This window comes from Eschscholzia californica, unplaced genomic scaffold (assembly GCF_041429995.1).
Source record: "Eschscholzia californica isolate CP2 unplaced genomic scaffold, dmEscCali1.0.p SCAF_2, whole genome shotgun sequence".
NCBI classification, from domain to species: domain Eukaryota; kingdom Viridiplantae; phylum Streptophyta; class Magnoliopsida; order Ranunculales; family Papaveraceae; genus Eschscholzia; species Eschscholzia californica.
Genome location: NW_028238309.1, coordinates 16,212,713 through 16,233,475, shown reverse-complemented (window position 1 = coordinate 16,233,475; position 20,763 = coordinate 16,212,713). Strand labels below are relative to the sequence as shown.

General features: G+C 35.5%; 1 protein-coding gene and 1 long non-coding RNA gene across 4 annotated transcripts; both read left to right on the top strand.

Moving 5' to 3' along the window:
• Positions 1-1,095: 1,095 nt before the first annotated feature.
• On the top strand, positions 1,096-15,731 carry LOC147556535 (diacylglycerol kinase 7-like). 3 transcript variants are annotated; one of them, XR_015235441.1, is made up of 13 exons: positions 1,096-1,711; positions 3,457-3,579; positions 5,507-5,644; positions 5,728-5,813; positions 7,270-7,366; positions 8,546-8,612; positions 9,064-9,146; positions 9,540-9,610; positions 10,761-10,838; positions 11,875-11,962; positions 12,685-12,801; positions 13,298-13,409; positions 13,505-13,618. XR_015235441.1 is itself a non-coding variant. In XM_086664529.1 (12 exons), exons 1-12 carry the CDS (start codon positions 1,382-1,384, stop codon positions 15,526-15,528), a joined length of 1,434 nt encoding a protein of 477 aa, XP_086520655.1. In that variant the 5' UTR covers positions 1,096-1,381; the 3' UTR covers positions 15,529-15,731. The 3 variants fall into 3 exon arrangements, 2 of the variants coding, with proteins under 2 accessions (XP_086520655.1, XP_086520656.1); XM_086664529.1 differs by lacking the exons at positions 13,298-13,409; positions 13,505-13,618 and adding an exon at positions 15,373-15,731; XM_086664530.1 differs by lacking the exon at positions 13,505-13,618 and having other exon boundaries at positions 13,298-13,411.
• A 3,464-nt stretch (positions 15,732-19,195) lies between these two features.
• Positions 19,196-20,315, top strand: LOC147556534 (uncharacterized). Its single transcript, XR_015235440.1, has 2 exons — positions 19,196-19,401; positions 19,757-20,315. It is a non-coding gene; the product is annotated as an uncharacterized LOC147556534 (long non-coding RNA).
• The last annotated feature ends 448 nt before the right edge of the window (positions 20,316-20,763 follow it).

Below are 20,763 nucleotides of genomic sequence, written 5' to 3'. Positions count from 1 at the left end.
TGCAACCTGTGCTTACGACATGAACAACTGCATTAGAAATTAAAGTTTAAATTGGAAATAATACGAGTACTTATTAAGCAAACAAAGTATAACTGGATAAGAGATCATTGTCAGAATAATTTCCATCATATATGTATCTTAATATTGTGTGTCAAGGACGATACCGACATCATCAAAATTACAAAAATAAACATCAAAATTACATAAATGAAGAATTGTATAAAATATCTTTGATTTATAAAGTATTCTTCACTCTGGGTTGTCAAATGTGTAGGTCGTTGATCAAGTCAGCGTGAGAGTCCAACACATTCGCTATAACCACATAATGTTAAGAAAATTGGCCATCCCGACTACTAGATAAGTTAAATGTGCCCAATCCCACCAAAAATAGATGGGCTATCCATCCACAACAAATATGTAGCCGCCATTAACTAAAAGTCTACATTTTGGATAACTTTAGGTTGGTCATTTTTAATAGTCCTAAAAACTACCCTTAATCCCACTAAAGTGGAAAATGATTTAGAAATAGATAATATTACTTTCAAATTAGTCTTGTGTAAACTAATTTATTTTATCAAAATATTTTATTCTTAATTCGCCGATACTCAAGAGATCCGTTGCCCGATTGATCATAAATAGGTTTATAAAAGTGTCATGTTTGTTTTTTCGCAATTTTTTTAATTTTACTCAGGCCAAACAACCTAACGTTCTCTAGATTTTAGAATTTAAAATATTTCGAACAAAGCCTCTAGTATCCACGAGTCTTAACTCGCCCTCTATTAAACCCTATTTAAATTCAGAAATAGCATAGTCTCAAAATAGAATTCAATCACAATTCGACAATTGACGTGATCCACTCCTATTGAATTTTTTTTTTTTTTTTGTTGAAACCCATTGAACTGATTTGTGGAAAGAAAAACACATGAACTAAGATGAGAGCCGACTACATTAGTTTTTGGACTGAGGTCGTCTCTGTTTTCGAATGAAAATGCACCCTTAATAGTATTAAGTCTCGAGATGCACGTCAATCACTTGATCAACGGTCTAGAAATTCACATACCATTTTCCAACGACAAATGACAGCACTAAAGACCAAATTTGAAAATTAAAACCTCAAAATTCCACTGGAAAAGAATACAAATATTGGCTGCCTGTCACGAAACTTACTTTTTAATTTCCCTCTCTCTTTCTCTCACTGACTCTCTGCCTTTTTTATGCTCACTTTCTCTCTTTAAAATATGCCTTCTCCCATACTCTCTCTCTCTAAAGTCTCCCATTTATTTATATATTCTCTTCAACTCAGACTAGCCTCTTGGTGGTGGTGGAACCGATTAAGTGATACTTGAAGTTTTCAGAGAGAGAGAGAGATTTCAATTCATTCATGGCGACGCCGTTAAGTGATGGAACCGATTCAACTCTGATTCATGCACGAACATCAATGATCGATTCTTTCAAAGGATGTGGAATTTCTGGTATGGGAATCGATAAAGATGAATTAAAAGAGAGGATTTTGATCCCTAAGTATCTTCGATTTGCTATGTGTGAAGCGATTCGATCTAAGGATTCAAGTTGTGGTAGTAAATATGAACCAGATGAGAAGAATTGTGAAGCTCCTGAAGCGCCGATGATCGTATTTGTTAATTCTAAGAGTGGTGGAAGAAAAGGTCCTGCTCTTAAAGAATGGCTTCAGGAATTGATGGGCGAAGAACAGGTCAGTTTACTTGAATCTTTTTCTTCTCAGTTTTCCAGTTTTTGTTTTTCGTCTGATTTTCTGATGATATATAGAGAGAGAGAGAGAGAGAGAGAGAGAGAGAGATTAAGAGAGAGTAGTGAAAATCCACCATAGTTTTTGAGGCAAAATTAACAGGAAAAGGGGAGTTGAGGGGAAGAGGAAGGAATAGTGGACTTACTTGGTTGAGTCCTAAAGAGAGATAGTACGGATGACTAACACCCGATGCGCGTTTTTAGTTTTTAGAGAGAGAGAGAGAGATACGGAGAGAGGGAATTGAAAGCATTTGCCCTATTTTTAGAGAGAGAGAGAGATAAATTAGAAATGAAGTTGGGGTGGACAGTATTAATTAGACAGTTTTGAACAATTGACATTCTCTTGAAGATATCTGACTTCAAGTTTGGGTTTTTGTCAGAATTCAGAAATGTGAGAAAATTGATTGAAACTGTAGAAGGAAGATGGATGATTTCTTGTTAGGGAGTTCCTACAGATCCGGATTAAGTTCGAGATTGTTGATTCCGGATTCTACTACTGTAATTTAGGGTTTTTAAGAAACCTAAATTTAGGTTATGGTTGTAGAGTGAATGTTTATTACGGATGTGCAAATATTCTTTTTTTAAGATTGAGAAAGGAAATGAAAATATTGGTATCAATAAGGTTAGTTACTTAGGTTGCAGATCTACAGTAAAAAGTTAGAATGGAAAATTAAGAATGTGGGGAAGAAGTAAAATAACATACAAATTAAGATAATAATGTATTACTTCTGGTATAAGATCATTGTTAAAGCATTTGATTAACTAGGAAAGACATTTCATTAAATAACTGTAACAGTAAAACACATGGGAATCAGATAGAGAGATGTACAAACAAAATACATGTTTTTGTAATTGGAAGGAAGGAATAATCAATACCCATACACTGAAGTTATTCTAGGAGAAAGTTAGTGAACATGGTAGGTGGTATGCTCCAAAGTCATTTGAGGATAGCAATGTAAAAGATGTGAAAGAGAACAAGGTAAAGAATTGATGACTCAACTAACTAAATGTGAAACTAATGCTTTTTTTTTGAGAATATTCAAGTATTGGAATTATGAAGAACTTAGAGGGGAACCATTTGTAGGAGTACATAGTCTAACGGATAAAAATAGTGAAGTTGGATTTTGAGAAATTTTAATAGCATAATTACTTCTGGGAAGAAAGTCGTCCACTCTTACTGTTCCTATATCCAATTAAATCATTTAAGGTCAAAAATTACAGAAGGTTTGCTGCAAAGCCTTGAACTTTCTATTGCTCGGGGAGCATAGTAAACTGCGTAGTGTATAGAAAAGCTAAAAATACAAAAATTTTATATGCTTGTATACTGGTTGAGTAATGTCGAATGTTGCTCTGTTCCTTATAGATAATGGTGGCCGCGGGCCCTTGAAAAACGAAAATGAGAAAAACTTTATTTTTCATTTGACCCATATCTACTCGGTATACTTTTTTGTTTGGAAATCTCATAAGCTTGCTGAAACTTTTGAATACTGTTAAGGGTTTGTTATTTTCAATTTAGTTTTGAATTTGTATTCTAATTGATAATTGAGATATTACCCTAGCAAATGTGATTTACATGAAACTTAACACAAGTGAACTGGACTTATCCTTTAGTCATGATAGGTTTTTTTCTTTTTAAATTTTTTTCAAATGAAATGTAAACTGGGTTTTACTTGATTATTGTATGTAATGCAGGTTTTTGACCTTTCGCTAGTACAACCTCCAGATTTTGTTAAATATGCATTGGCTTGCCTTGAGAACTTAAGTGATCGTGGAGATGATTGTGCAAAAAGGACTCGTGAGAAGTTAAGGATCATGGTATGTTGGTTTTAAATCCATTGATCATTTGATTTGCATAGTTCACTTTTAAAAAGATCATCATGCTTGACCTACAATAGCTAACCTATGTTATGCATCATGTCAATCAACTGAGACAGCGACGTGTAGGTTTGCAAGAAAGTAAATTCTGTTTAGTATTCGTCTTCCTCTAGTAGCACAAAAATCTTGCAGTTTTTGTGGGGAAGACAAAATATTGTTTTGGTTCATGAGGCAAGAAACATATTAACTATACAAAAGATACTTCCATCACGAAATGTGATACGTAGGATTCCCATTAACTTTTACATATTTCTATTTGTCATCTTAGGATTGTGTCCAAATCTCTATTGGTCCTACAAATACAACGGACCGAGGGGCTCTAATTTTTCATATCTAATTGGGACGCTTTCCTCTTCTGAGGAGTTAATATATTCTTCTTTTTTTCCATATTTCTTTTGTTTCGCCATCATTTGTATTCTTTATTCGCGTTTTGGCATTTTGAAACCTTTGTCTTAAAAAAAACCACTCTAGTTATTTTGATTTTGATGTCCATAATTGAATCAACACCTTGCTCCGTAAAAGTCTCTCTTTTGAAGCTTCGAGTCTTTCAAAAATCGGTTGTTTATCTCTTTCCAAATTTCCCTCAAGGTGGTGCAAAAATAAGTTTTTAAATGATCTTTGTTCTGGGATTTGCTGATTGGCAGTTACACAATGAAAAGTTCTCTTCCATCATTTCCTGAACGTACCCGTCAGTAGCTCTGAAAATTCGAGAAATGCCTTCGTAGCTAAGCTGAATGAATGGCCTATTTATTTTTGTACGTTTACACAGTGAACAACACCAAAACGACAGTTATTTGTTATCGTCTATACACTGTAGGTGAGTCTCTCATATGAAAATAAGTACCTGTATAGGTACTTAGGTTTCTGAAGAACTTACAAAGAAAGGGTGCCTCCCTTGATTCTGCCAACTCTTTATCTTAAGATTTGACATAGAAGAACTTACCTTATTTAATGTCCAAAATTGCTATATATGTAAGTAGTATTGCCTTTACATTCACTTTCCATCCATTTAGATGACTTCTCAACCAAGTCTTGTCAATGCATCAATCGATTTCACCTCATGAACGGTTTGACCTATACTTGGATATTTGCTACAAACTCAGAACCATCATGGTCTCCCGTCAAATCAATGGTCCTTCCAAGTTCCAACACCTTATCTTTTCCCTTTGCTCTGGTATGAAGTTTATGTATTTTGAAATACCTTAGCTTGATTTCCTATCTTCATATCGTATACCGGTAAGCGTTTGTTAGTACCTGATCTTGTCTTGCCGTACTCTGCCAAAACAACTCTTCTCTAGGCTGTTTTTTCTTCTCTCTAGGCTGTTTTTCTACTTGCTAAAACAGTCAAACCAGTGGTACTTCCAACACCTTATCTTTTCCCTTCACTCTGGTTTGAAGTTTATGTATTTCTGAAATACCTGAGCTTGATATCCCCCTCTTCATATCGTATACCGGTAAGCATTTGTTATTACCTGAACATATCTTGCCATACCTTGCCAAAACAACTCCTCTGTAGCTTTTTCTACTTGCTAAAACAGTCACGTGGTATTCATAATTTCAGTTTTGTGGATTCAGAGCCTCAGTGTCCTTTCACTTTTGTACCACTTCCATTTAATGCCCTCTCCATCGATTCCCATTAGAGGTTTCACATAAATTTCTCTCTACCACCGTTATGTTGTGATCGTGTATACTGACATGAAGGAGATTGAGATACGAGCTAGACCGCTTGCTTACTCTAAGTCCTTCATCTCAACATCGGCGAGCAACTCTTGTATGTGAAGGTGTGAAGCACCGGTTGGAATGTGACTTGCCCCTAATTTTTTGTTTGAGAATGTTTTTGGTGCAAAGCTTAAGGTTTTATTGACAGGTTGCAGGAGGTGATGGGACAGTAGGTTGGGTACTAGGAGTGCTCACAGAACTTTTTGGACAGAACCGAGAACCAGTTCCTCCGATAGGCATTATACCTCTTGGTACTGGAAATGACCTATCTAGGAGTTTTGGATGGGTAAGATTCTTATTTAGTTGGACCCCTGTTCAGTTACCGTTGTGTAAGTATTTATTGATAGGTGTCCTTGAATTTCTTGTCAGGGTGGTTCATTTCCTTTTGCATGGAAGTCGGCTATTAAGAGATGCCTTAGTAAGGCTATTACAGGCCCAATTAGCCGCCTTGATAGGTAAATATAAACTTTATTTATTAGAGTGATATGAGTTTTTCATGGGGAACCAGTAATATTAGCTTTTCCGTGTTCTTTCTATCTGGCTGGCCTTCTTAACCACATCCAGGTAGAAACTAATAACTTGAATAAAACTCGTAGGGCAAACAAAATTTAAATCATTCTCATATATATAGTGTACGGAGCTATCTGGTCTTAATATACTTAGGCATAACAACTAGATGTTAGAGGGAAATTGTCCCGAAATAGAAAAAAATGGAACTTCATAAGTTGGTAGTCATTAAAAGTTGAAAGACTTCAAGTGCCTTGCTTAACTAGACTTATAATATAAGCATTGCTAAGTCCAATTGAACTACACATAGTACCTTCAGTCTTCCAAGTGAACTTATTAACTGGCCCATGCCCCATACACAGCCTTCTGTTGGCCCATCTGTTGCTTCTTACTGGTTAGTGCCTTCCGAATCTTTACTGCTTCTTTAGAGTAAATTCTCGAGAATGAAAGCAACCTAGAGATAGAGAGTCCCATACAAAAAGATTTCTAGAGAGTGAGAGCAGGTGGTGACTCTCAATAACAAATGCTTGGTCTCTCTTGATAGATGATAGGTTACTTCTATAAGCGCCCCACCTTTTTGCTCTAGGAGACCGATTAGATCATTAGAGTCAATGAGTCATTGATCCATTCAATTCAATTTGACTGAAGCACTTTGTAGGCGCCCTTCCTCGAACTGTCCAGTCCGAGACCTTAAGTAGGCTCTCGGACTGAACAATCCGAGACCCTACTTAGGCTCTCAGACTAACCTGTGAGGGCCTGCTTATGGTCTCGGGCTGGATACAGTCCAAGACCTTTCAAAATTCAGGTTTGAGAAACTCTATTACAACTTAACTCGCTCTAAAACCACTCGAAATCAACCAAAACTGATAAACATTTTTCAATGATTTAACCACTTCGAAAACTTTTGAAACACTAGATTAAAAGATAACATCATAAAAAATATTAGGTTTTAGATCCGTTTTGAAATACGAAGTTTAGGTCTTCTGGACCTTTTTTTAGTCTCTTTCTTCAAGAATTAACTACAAATGATACCCTTAAAAAAACTCGAAGAAGTTTAAGGGTTTTGATGAAGAATTTGGAAGAAAAATCGAAATGAAAATGGAGGAAGAAGAAGAAGAAGGAGAAAAGGAAGAAGTCAAGGAGTGCTTGGGGCGCCTAGTCGCCTACAACCAAAATGGCTAAAAAGGTTGGGCGCCTACTGAATGGTTGGCTTAGAGCAAAAAGATGGGGCGACCATAAAAGCACCCTAAATGATATGTTTTAACTTTAGCAGTATAGTCTGGGGTGTGTTGGCTTTCCAAGTGAGTCATATATTAACTTAATACTATAAATATTGCAATCTTTTCTTTTCTGATAGGTCTGAAGAGATTTTGTATCTATATACTTACTTTCATGTTATTGCAGTTGGAATGTTGTTGTCACAATGCTTGCTGGAGAAGCTGTAGAACTGCCTCATAGTTTGAGAGAAAAAAGAAGAGAGGATTATGATACTTACACACAGGTTGTCATTTAGATTTTGCTAAAATTACATTGTTCTTGCTAAGTTAGGAACTTACTGATGGATATATGTGATGTAAACGCATTGGCGAAAACTTCAACGGAGGTTTACTGTCATCTGTTATATCGAATTCTAACAACTAGAAAAAAAAACCGAAAATGAAATATTTTATTAATAATCGAATGCTGTTCTTCAAACTATCAAAACAAAATTATATTTTTCAAAACCCAAACTAAAAACTAAATTGATTCTCAAATAGAATGTAAGTCCTTACTTATAAAAATACTAGTTTCCTAAATCTATTGGGCTTCTAAAATCTAATTAAAATTAAAGTAGAAACTAAGTAAAGATATTGATAAAATCAAATCAAATAAAAGAATAAAGAAAAGAAATTAGAAGTAGACTGAGAAAGTGGGAGTTGACTCTTCACGCAAGGGGTTGCTACCCAATTCACATCAACATGAGTTGAGTGTACTGCCACGGTGTCACCCTATTAGCTTCAGATTTCCAATTTGAGCTCCTTCAACTATGCAGCATTCAACATGTTTTCTCCCCTTGGCCCCGATTTAGATACGATGCAAAATAATACCTACACAGTGTAGTGACCTCTTGCCATATATTTACAACAGTTGAAGTTTGTAAGTTCTTACAATCTGTACTTTATTATACGCAGTGGTTCTTTAAGATTTTCTACCTTTCACACAATCAGTAAGCGTTCCATAATATCTTTGTAGCTACTCTGCTGCAGAAAGCAATCTTAGAAATGGTCACAAGGATGGACATCTCCTTATAGATATCCACAAGACATACTGCTCTCTTGGTTAGCCCACAATCTGGTCACTAGAGGATGTAGATGGTAATGTCACATGATGCTTTTCGAGATGCAATTAGTTAAGTTGAATTAACATCTAGTGCACTAAAATGTAGAATATGCTTTAGCTGTAAAACTTTCCTGTAAGTTATATTATGCATCAATATGGAAGAAGAAGTTAAGATTCAGATGTTAGTGGATAACTGGATATTACTATTGGTGCACTATTTTCTATTATATCTCACCAATGAAGTATTTAATTTCGCTTTCTGGTGATAGTTTGTGTTGTCTAGAAGGTATTTAAAGTTGCTTTTTGATGTATTTTTCTCCCCTCACATTGGCATTCCTTCTCCAATTTTCTTGTAAAACAGGGTGTTGAGGGGTCGCCTGCAAAGAAGACTTCCTATGAGGGTGTGTTCTATAATTACTTCAGCATGGGTACGATTTTTGGACCTCATAGATTTTGATGTCTCATAGACTTTTTGTTTTGAAATACACCTTCGGTAAGTGTAAAGAGGAATATATATGAGCAGTGACCATAGAGGTTGGTGATTTTAGTGTACCAGTCACAATTCTAATTCATGTGGTTCAAAATTCGAATGCACGTTAAAACTTATATTGGTGTCCGATTCCCAATATTTTATAAGGAGTATAATCTAGGTTGATCTGAAACAGTTTCTTATGAGTGTTCCAAAGCTCAGCTCTAGGAAGCTTAGATCTCTTTGGCCGCAGATGATTTAGATAGTAGCAAATATTGTGATCATTCTACTGCTTTCTGCTAAAGTTTATTATGCTTGGCGTAGTTATTAAATTGGATACGAATTGTATCCTGCAATGTATCTTTTGGTCTTTCTAAATTATTTTATATTTCACGTTTATTGTTATATAGGAATGGATGCCAAAGTTGCGTATGGGTTCCACCATTTACGAAATGAAAAACCTTACTTGGCTCAAGGTCCAATAGCAAATAAGGTTTGTTAGATGGTTTTGCCTCTTACTATTATCTACATTTGTATAGTTTACATGGCGAAACATATAGTTCCATGTTGCATTTATTAATCCTCCTAATCAATGTTGTCAAATAGTAAATTGTAGCGCGAATCGTTTTCGGATTTTTGTAAATCGTATTGTAGATTCAAATTGAAAATCTACAATACTTTCTTTGTAGTTATGTAGTCATTCGATTTTTAGACCCATCGAGGATATTAAAATTTGATGTTACATTGGTAGATTCAGAAGCACGCTCCCGTTCCTAACATGTCATATGTCACAGTTAATTGAGGATACATCTGTGTAGTTCATGACAAAATTATATTATTTGGAGAAGTTGATGTACGTGAGCTTATTGAGATTCGTTTGTTGCAGTTGATCTATTCCACATATAGTTGCACCCAGGGATGGTTTTGCACGCCTTGCATTAGTACTCCGAATTTAAGGTTAGTCATTACATCAGTTGACCTGTATTTATTTGGGTTCTATATCTCTGCATGTCATCATGTATTAAAAGAAATGGCTTCATTTGTAAGAGCAAGTTTTGGTCCCATCCTGTCGACTAAATTTGGCTAACTGGTACTTCACATTCTTCTCTCATTCTCTGCGTACATATTACCTAAAATATTACACACACTTGATAATGTTCTCTTCATTATTGTGTCCATTTGCGTTATTTTATATATTTCTCTACCTGTTCATAGGGGAATTTGTCATATAATTGGCAGAAGATTTGTCCTTTTATTTGTTTCTGATTCTTTTGTTTAAAACCGTTTTCCGATAAACCTGCTGCATCACATCCTATGGGTTAGATCCCTGATGTACAATTCTTTCATTGCCTACCTAGGTAATAAGGTGAAAAGCAGTATGTGAAATGTAACTTATCTATCTAGTGAAGGATGAGTTTGTGGCATTAACCGAAAATTGGAGGTAGAAACCCTCCCAGTTTTAATGTGTGTGTATATATATACGTATTTGGTTGAGTTTGTGCGCATGGAGAAGATGATGCATGAATAGTGAAAAACCATTAATTAGAGGATGCAATTAGAAAAATGAAGGGTGGAAGCAACAACCCAATGACCACTTATGTTCTGTTTGGCCAAGTATTATGACAACATTTTTGTTGAGTTTTCTAGACATGCAAGAAAGCGAGCTTTACTTGTTGAGTTCTTTTACATGTTGTCTTCTCACATACGCTTATGTCTGTGTGTGTGTGTGTTTATTATACATGTTTATGCATAATTGCATGTGTACGAACACCTGTATGTATTTGTTTATTTCCTTGCTTGCTTCTTGCATTAGCTGCATATTTTTCATGTATATTGCCGTGGTATCAATTTGTTTATAATGTTTTTCCTGGTAGACGTATCTTAGAACATCCTCAAACTATATACATGGGAGTAGTGTGACGGAAGATACTATAGAATCCATAATACTTTCTGTTTACAAAATTCAATAATACTAAAATAACGCTATTGTGTTCGAATATTTTGGAAGAAAAATACGTGCCCAAATGATGAAGTCTTCCTTGTTACTATTCTTTGATATTCTCATATGTGAATACAACTCCTTACGCATCCAAATTAATTTATGCAGGGGGTTAAAAAATATCCTGCGCCTGTACATTAAGAAGGTCAATTGCTCAGAGTGGGAGCAGGTTCGAGTTCCTTCAAGGTGATGTTTAACTGTTCAAAAAGCATTGTTGTGTTTTTTCTTGAACAAGATGAAAACTTTTATCGTTCTATCCAGTATCCACTCGCCGAGAGCTTGTGAATATTATGAATTTGTATTTTCATTTGTTAGTAATTGCCTGTAGTGTTGGAGAAATATGTGGTTCTGTTTTCTTGAAAATTACATTATCACGTGGTAAACAAAACAGAAATTAAGATCAAGACAAACTTATCGGGGGCTAAAATGTATTCAATGTCCTTAAGACATTACATACCTGATGCGGTGCTTACTTTTCTTTGGTGTTGATTCTAAGAAACAATGGTCAACGTCGTATAGTAAAAGATAGCACTCTGATTCTATATGAACTTACTAATGATTTGCTCTCGCACACAATTTTGGGGCATGTACCCTTCCCCGAAAAAGGAAAAGCATTTTGTTAACATGCTGCTCTAAACATGTTAAAAGCTGATATAGTAAGATTTTTCTTATCATATAACTGTTGATATGCCTACATGACAAAAGCCTGATCATGTTGAGTGAAGCCAGTCACTTTTTCTGATAAGATTTCCTTGATCAATCATTGTTGATATCCCATTGGGTCACGACATCAAGAGACTCAAATTATTGATATAACTACGTGACAAATAATAAAACGAGGGATGGAGGTTATCTAGTATGGTTTCATGAACTTCAAAATTTTGCTTTGCTCGGTTTAGTAGTCATTCAAGTTAAGTTTATATACAAAGGGATCTTAAGAGCTACAAGTAGATTATGTGGAAGAATATATGTGATGTACATTTTGTTGGTTCTTTTCTATTTTTTTCCCCTAATTTCCGCCCTTGGGCGGAAAATCACACTCTTTTTGTTGCTGAAAATCATATGTTAAAGGACTTCCAGAGAAGAATGGTTCTTGTCAGTTGAGTAGGACGCCGTAATTTCCAAATAAGCGTTTTAGAATTTCAATGTTTATTACTAAGTTCATGTACTTTTTTCTTAATTTGTCTTTGGTGAGCTCACATTTTTTTCTTTCTGTTTTCAGTATTAGATCAATTGTTGCTCTGAATCTTCATAGTTATGGAAGTGGAAGACATCCATGGGGTAACCTAAAGCCGGAGTATTTGGAGAAGGTACGTTTCCCCCTGCAGATCGCACATATGCATTTTTCTTTTGTTTGGTATGAGGATATCAAATGGTACCCTATAAGCAATTTTACCATTTCACTGACCTATTTGATAATCATTATAGAATAACAATTTCTTTAAATATACTTGTTGTGATGCAAAATTAATGCCGAATACTGAAATACAATAATTCACCTTGTATTGTTGCTTTCAACGTTAAGATGATAGTTCTGTTCAATTTGCTCTAGAATGCTTGATATTTGTTGGTTTACGTTCTTCTGTTTTCCCCAATTACACGTTTAGCGATACATTGCTAAAGTGGCAGTTGGATGTGGTGTCACTACACTTTTCATTTTGCAAGATTACTTGATTGGGAAAATAAAGTCCGTATAGATTGGGTAAATGAGCTTTTAGATTTGTTATTAGGCGTCAATGATATCCCAACAGCAATGAGTGGAAACAACAAGACTTCTATTTGCTCTGTGATGATACTGTCCTATTGTGCTAACTTAGGTTAACCTACTTTTTGTTTGTATAAAACACTGTTCGTTTGTATAAATAGAAGAGACACCTTGGTAACCATGTCCAACTGTATACAGAGCATAAAACTCGAATCTGATGCCTGTTTTAAGCTGATATAATTCCTTACTTTATATACCTATATCTGAATCTGTTTGAACCGACTTCTTATTATGTTATTGACAATTCTCTTGCCATACGAATCCCAGAGAGGTTTTGTCGAGGCGCATGCTGACGATGGTCTCCTTGAAATTTTTGGCCTAAAACAAGGGTGGCATGGTGCCTTTGTTATGGTTGAACTCATCTCTGCTAAGCACATTGCCCAGGTATAGCAGTTACTTCATTTCTCCGGTTAACACTTGTAGGAAAATATTGTGTAGATATTAAACTAATATCAAGTTTTAAATTGAATTTGGTGGACACATGATGTGTGTTCGGGAGGTTCATGTGCATACACGGGCTATGTAGTAGCACCTTCATTTATATATTGGCCTAGCCTCTTGGGTGGGCTAGCACTGGTCTGGTATGGAAGCCTGGGTTAGAGTAAGATAGGCCCATCCCAAGAAATAACCGCGTAACATGTGGAATGGACTAAGTGTGTATATATATATACACACAGTAATATGAATAACCAAGATCCATCAAGAACTGTTATACAACCTAGGGTCAGTGAAGCAGAAAAGAGGGTACCCCCAATGCAGCAATCACAACTAGGGATTTCCTATGATTTTGATTTCTTTTTAGTTACAGCTTTTCTAACAACCATAGATAGAGAAGAGACTTTTGGGCCGAAAGAAATAATAGAGCTCACATCAATTATAGTTAATTGTCGGAGTGTGCAACTAGAAGATTCATTTCACCAGTATGTCAAACCCATTTACAACCAGAATTGACCGAGTTTTGCAAGAATACGACTCAAATACAACAAAATCAGGTACATTTAGTAATGTTTATCTCTTCTATTCAGTTTTTGATCTAATCAAATTAAACGGTTTATGTAGTCCTAATGATTTAATGTATTTGTTGTAGGTTAATGGTGCTTTCTCTGAAAGAGGTCTCATGCAGTCAAATAACCTGGCTACAGAGAAACAACTCTAGATTGAAATAGTTGAAACTGATTGCTGTGTCGACTTTAGATTGAAACAGTTGAAACTGACTGCTTCAAACTTGCATTTTGTTGTTAGGTGGCTAGATTTACGAGCAACATTTGCCCATTCGTATTGTACTGAAAAACACACAATAATGACTGCTTCTGAATATCTCCGTGTAAGATATGAAGGTGCACACTCTGCCGTTCATCTAGCTAGGAATATTGTAACTCTATTAATTGAGATGATGAGGCTAGGCTTTCAACTAGAGATCAACCACAGATCCGATTCAACCCTTTGACGCCTGCCAAGTCTGCCAAGTCTGCCAAGCCATCTAATATCTTTGCAACAACAGTCAGGACATCTAGACTTAGCTCGTCATCACCGCTCGGATGGTGATGCACAGGTTGATAACGTCCCAAATGATGAGGACGAGTTAAGTCTAGATGTGCTGACTGCTGCTACAAAGATATTGGATGGATTGGCAGGCTTAGCAGGTGCCACAGAGCTGAATCAGATCAGTGGCTGATCTCTAGTTGAAAGCCTAGTCTCATCATCTCAATTAATAGAGTTACAATATTCCTAGCTAGATGAACGACAGAGTATGCACCTTTATATCTTACATGGAGATATTCACAAGCAGTCATTATTGTGTGTTTTTCAGTACAATACGAATGGGCAAATGTTGCTCTAAATCTAGCCACTTAACAACAGAATCAAAACGCAAGTTTGAAGCTATTTGTTTCAACTGTTTCAATCTAGAGTAGACATAGAAAATAAATCCAAAGGCTGATAAAATTCTTAGTTATTGAAGATAACAGGTATGTGTGCCGTTTAGAAGGCATTCTGGTATTGATGTCTCTTCACAGTCGGAATTTGTCCATGTCACCGTAACAATTTTTTTACCCAAAACGTCGTTTCTCTGTAGCTAGTTTATGTGACTGCTTAAGGCATCTTTTAGACAAAGAACACCATAAACGTGCAACAATTACGTTAAATCATTAGGACTAGATTAAACATTTGAATTTGATTAGATAAAAAACTGAACAGAAGAGATGAACATTACTAAATGTACCTGATTTTGCTGTATTTGAGTCGTATTCTTGCAAAAGTGAGTCAGTTGTGGGTTGTAAATGGGCTCGACATACTAGTGAAATAAATCTTCTAGTTGCACACTCAGACAATAACTATAATTGATGTGAACTCTGTTATTTCTTTGGGCCCAAACGTCTCTTCTTTATGTATGGTTGTTAAGTAACTAAATAGTAATCAAAATGATGGGAAATCCCTGGTTGTGATTGCTGCATTGTGGTACCCTCCTTTGTGCTTCACTGACCTTAGGTTGCATAACACTTGTTGATGGATCTTGGTTATTTCATATTACTGCAAAAAAGCACAAACACACAGACATATATATATATATTGGCCCAGCCTCTTGGGTGGGCTAGCACTGGTAAGTATGGAAGCATGGGTTAGATTGGATAGGCCCATTCCAAGAAATAACTATGTACCATATGGAAGTGGACTTGAGTATAGGCCCATGTGGTGTTTGATATTGAGACTGGTTTTACATATTGGCATGAGTTAAGCGTTTTATAGGTCAAAGTTCTAACCACTTGTACTTGAACGACAATCTTAAAATGTTGTTGAGAAATGGGGGCTGTTAATCTTTCTACTTCTCGAGGTATAACGACATACAGATAGGCGCAATTGGTTGTCAATCATTTTTTCTCCAAATTGAATTGGTAACTTCCGATATCAGAAAACAAGTAGTTTTTCCATTTAGCAATTACGGGTGTATGTTTTCAGGCAGCTGCAATCAGAATGGAAGTTAGGGGTGGAGATTGGAAAAGAGCTTATATGCAGATGGATGGGGAGCCATGGAAACAACCTATAAACAAGGAAATTTCAACATTTGTTGAGATAGTTAGGGCTCCATTTCAGTCAAGGATGATAAGTGGTTGATTCATTTATTTATTTTTATCTTGTGTCTGGTTATTGTGTTTGGTAATTGAGTAGAGTGTACCATGGAAGCATTTGTATATTGAGTTACTTTACCCAATTTATAGGGTTTGCATATGTTGTGTGGCACTACTTGTCAATGGAACTGTATGTGTGCCAAGCCTGAAACTAATAAATATGATCATTTTTAATTTTCGATGTGCAAAGGGTTTAATTTCACTCCTACCCTTTTTTTCTATTATATTACATTGTCTCCTTCCGCTTTCTCTTCATTTTCTTCTTTCCATTACTATTGTCATTTTTAATTTTATTTTGAGAAGGTGGTGGGTTTAACAATCAGTCGTAATACTTTGGGTGGGCAATATTGCGGATTCAGTTGAATCCCGACCGAAGGTAAGGAAATCCTTTCTTTACAATTGACTTGGTTCACTTACATGGACCAGTCGAGAAGGTAACACTGACTTGGTTCACTAACAAGGACCAGTTGAGAAGGTAACACGTGGTGTCTATAAAATTTTGTGAGGGAAAAAACGACGTTTTGGATTGATAATAACTAAAAAAGTAAAAAAATTTCTATTAGGTAGAAGTTACTATAATTTTATGTGTAACAATAGGAGGTGCTAGAAGGTGAGCAGACATGTTGAAATACTTTTAACGTGAATAATAATAATAATAAATGAATATTAATTTGACTCAAATAGCTAAAACCCTTTTTTTTGTATTGTTTTTATCTGTAAACATTTACAACATTGGAGTGAATAACAAAAAAGTAAAACTCTAAGCACACCCTCCAACTTGCAACTTTCACGGTTGTAACAAAAACCGTCACATAAAATTTCTCAGAAGTAGCGGTCTCTCAGCCAACTTGAGACCAGACCCACGATCGCCTGAAAGAAACAGAGAAGTCTATTGGCGAGCAACCACCAAAGCACAACTCAACCGAATACACCACTTAAAACCCTGGAATAGTTCAAACCACACCAGTAGAAGTCTATAGAAAAGTAAATACATAACTCCATGGAAGCCGAATAATTTCTTTAGAGTGGAGTCCAAAGATTCGAGAGTAGTAAGTGCCCCATCAGTATTCTCTCGAGAAAGAAAGTATGCCCTTTTTTGAATTGTTGCGTCTATTAATGGGTACGTCTTGAACCCCTAGGAAACAACACTAATGTTAATTTAATGAGTCTGACATGCCCAGATTTAGGTGTCGTTTGGCAACACTAAAATAAGTTACTTTTTTACTTATTTAAGTAAAAAAATCAAAAAGTTAGTTTGGTACGCAAAAATTGCCGACTTCATTTAAGTTAAAATTTGACTTTTTCTTGAAGTTAAAATTTTTAGCTTTTGACTTCAAAGTAAAGTAACTTTTCTTTGAGGCATGCATGAATTTTACTTGACGAATTATTTTTTGCCTATCTCCGCTCCACTACCCAACTAAACTTCTACCATACATTCTACCCTCACCACCACCACAACACGCATTGCACCTCCCCCACCACCCTACCTCAACTACCACCACCACCACCACCACCACCATACACCACCACACCTCGACAATAACCACTTTGTAGCTCCACCACTACCACCATCACCGTACCTTCAACACCACCACCTTACCTTCACCGCCGCCACCCCCACCACCACCGTACCTTCACAGCCACCGCCGCCACCACCACCACCACCAACATACCTTCACCACCACCATCATACCTCCATCGTTACCACCTGCATACCTTATCCATCACCGTACCACCTCCACCATAACTCTGTCACTATCACTCACATACCTTATCCACCACCACCGTATCCCAACCACCACCGTATCTCCACCATCACCACCACCGTACTTCCACCACCGTCATACTTCCACTACCATCATACCTCCACCACCAATATTACCACTACTTCGCATACGCGAGTAATTGTGAAAATCATAAATAAATTCAATTGAAACAAGTATCTCTATGAAAAAGAAAAATAAAATTATCAAAAGTAAATTGAGTTACCAAACTAACTTTTTGACTTTTTTACTTATAAGTAACATTTTTGCCAAATATACTTTTGAATTTTTTTTACTTTTTTAAAGCAAAAGAACTTCTACTACAAGCAAAAGAACTTCTACTTTTGGTTGCCAAACGACACCTTATATTTTGAAGATTGTATCAATTGGTATTTGGTGCTTTAAAATCACTGTCTAACATCACTAAAGAAGCCTGAGTCTCTCTCAAACTTTAGAAGGATATAATTTCATATGTCAAAACACCATTTGATTGTTCAACCTAACACAACCCTTTTGACACCAACAACAAAATACTATTTCCTTCATGTGAGTATAAGATATAATAATAACCAACTCACATGACAAAAAGTTGGAACCGACCATTTCTTTTGCGTCCAAATTTTTAAATATAAATATTTAGTTTGGCGTTTTATTAAAATACAATAGAAGGAATCTACTAAGACCATAATAGACAAAACATTTACTTAGCCATTCAAGTCGAAAACTCTCTTTTTCCTAAGAGACTCTCTATAGTGAGACGGAAACAATAATTTTTACGTGTCATTAGTTCAGAATGTCATCATCACGGACCCGTAACACGACATAATTACGATCATCTTGTGGTTGGGTATTTTAAATAAATTTTTCTACTTTTAAATAAATAATAATTAGTAAAATGCAAAATGAACTTCTAAGTTCTAAGTAGAGTTGGTCATTTTTATCTTATATTTGGAAGAGAAACAAGATAAACAATGCATTAGAGTGAGAAAGACCCTATTTAAAGGAATATTAGGATTGACTTTAGGTTTAATCTAAAAGATGCATGTTAGTTTGGAATCTGGATATACAATCAAATTCTAGTGGGAATAATAATGTTTGAATGATCAATTATGACCCAGGTCATAGAGAGGCTCTTTTAATCTAATTAACCTTTTTGGTCTGCAAACACCACTATCCATATTGAATATATTTCCTACCCAGGAAGTGGCCAGGTTAGTATTTTGTATTCAGAGGCTTTCTAGGAATTAATGTCTAATAAGTAATAGGAGTGCTGCGTAAAAAGGATGAAATTTAGGGGCTAAATATGAGTTCAGTCACAGCACGTCGGAAATATATTAGTGGGGCGAGTACAATCTTGTCAGTCATTTCTTTGCGTAACTACGCATATGTCACAGCGTGTGCAAAATTACAAATTTGACGTAATTGTCAAAGTCACTTTTCTACACATACAAAAAATGTGGAATTTGGGCCGGTTTGGAGAAGTGCTTCTGCGTGTCCATTAGCACACATAATCAATTTTTCTCTTATTTGCTCATTACAAATCTGGTAAATTTTGTAACTTTTTATCAAGGTATAGTTTTCTTTTCTTGTGATCCGATTCATTCATCTCTGTGTATATTTAAATTCTGATTCGCTTTCTTATCTGAAACTAATTTCTGTAATTCAATTTTTGACATTCAAAAATACTAATAAGGGCAAAAAATGGCTTTTACATAGGGGAAAATGGTTATTTGGGTTCATAATATTATCATAATAACAAAAAAAGCATGTATTGTTTTCTATTAATTGAGAATTACTAAAATATTATGGCTAATGCTATATAAAGTTCAAAATAATATAGATAATTACTCTTCAGGTCAATTTATATCTTTTTATCTCCAAAATACCCCTGCCTATTAAGATTAAATTTCTCTCTCCCGAAGTCAGAAATTAGGGTTCTTCTTCTCTTCTTCTTTGGGCAGATCTGGTTCAGTCACCACGATCGTGAATCGTAGTGAGACAACCAAAAAGGAAGATCAGACGCTGGAGAAGGTGTTCACGAGAAGAGATTCGCTAATAGTGAAGTTAGTATGACGTTCATAAGAGGAGAACCATTGGTAAAAGTTAATTTGTTGTTCTTTCTCTTTAACCAGTATTCCTTCTCCAAATTAATAAAGGATTAAATGAATTTTAGGGTTGAAAGTACCACTGCTCCAGAGGTTAGGGATTTGTAGACGATTATTGAAGAAAAAAAATCGACCTTGTTCAGTCTAAATTATTCCAATTAGAAATTTATTAATATTAGTTACATCAAAATTTGAAGAATGAGAAATGCTACTGTTGTTACTAACAATCAAACTTGTTCCTATTTCATAGTTGAATTGGAATTATTAACCACATCTCTATATCTTGGTACTTAATCATTATCACTACCAATGTTAGATGGATGTGTGACTAACAATGGGTTTATAGGTCTTCATTTGTGGTGATTAGGATACGCATGCAAAAGGTGAAGAAACAGATTGAGAAAAATGGGGGTTGTAAAAAAGATGGCATCAATAGAGATGATGGGTTATTAAATGGGGGTTGTGAAAAAAAAAAGCATCAGTGAAGATGATGGGTAGTTGGAATTGCTCAATAAAGAATGATAAGCTTGAGAAAGGAGCTATTGATGAATTTACAAGTGGGGGTCTGGTGAGGTGAGTAGTTGATCTGTTGCTCCTAATGGCTCCGCAAGGAGGCGTAAAAGTTCATTCCTCATGAATTTAAGTAAAACATTTTCTTATTCGCAGATGTTATTTTATGAATTTTGGTATATTTGTAGCTGTTGGAATTCGAAATAGTATTGAAGCAGGAGTAGATGATAATGGGGATGGTAAGTTGTTGCAGGTAGTGATGATTGTGTTGGTATATAACTACTATTTTGCATTGTTGATGGACTGAACGGACCAAATGGGGTAGAGATGATTGTGTTGGCATATAACTACTGTGTTGCATTGTTGATAGATATGATACTTCTTTTTCATCTTCTTATCCTTCTTTCATAAATCAATCAATCGAGTTTAGATCTCCTAGAGATGCCGACGATTATACAACTCATACAACTTCAACCGTTGTAGGTAAATATACATTGAAAGCGAGTATTTCATCTTGAAGTATTGAAGGTTTGATCTTAAAAGTACAAAACAATAAGAATTTTGAACGTTTTGATCTTAAAGTCGACCAAAGAATTTCTTCAAGAGTCTTATACGATGAAATCAATTCCAAACTCATTATTTTAGTTTATATTCTCGATTTGCAAATCGAGTTTGTAAGATATGCAACTCAAGATTATATTCTGCAAACACAGTTTGCAGTTCACATTATGCAAACACTTGTTTGCAGAACAGATTGTTGCAAACACGTTTGCATAACAGATTTTTGCAAACACGTTTGCATAACAGATTGTTGCAAACACGTTTGCATAACAGATTGTTGCA

Bases quoted from the DNA above. Each gene is read 5' to 3' on its own strand.
- LOC147556535 (XM_086664529.1), top strand. From the start codon at position 1,382: ATGGCGACGCCGTTAAGTGATGGAACCGATTCAACTCTGATTCATGCA. The intron at 9,147-9,539 runs GTTTGTTAGATG...CGTTTGTTGCAG, and splicing joins AAGGTCCAATAGCAAATAAG to TTGATCTATTCCACATATAG. The intron at 12,802-15,372 runs GTATAGCAGTTA...GTATGTTTTCAG, and splicing joins CTGCTAAGCACATTGCCCAG to GCAGCTGCAATCAGAATGGA.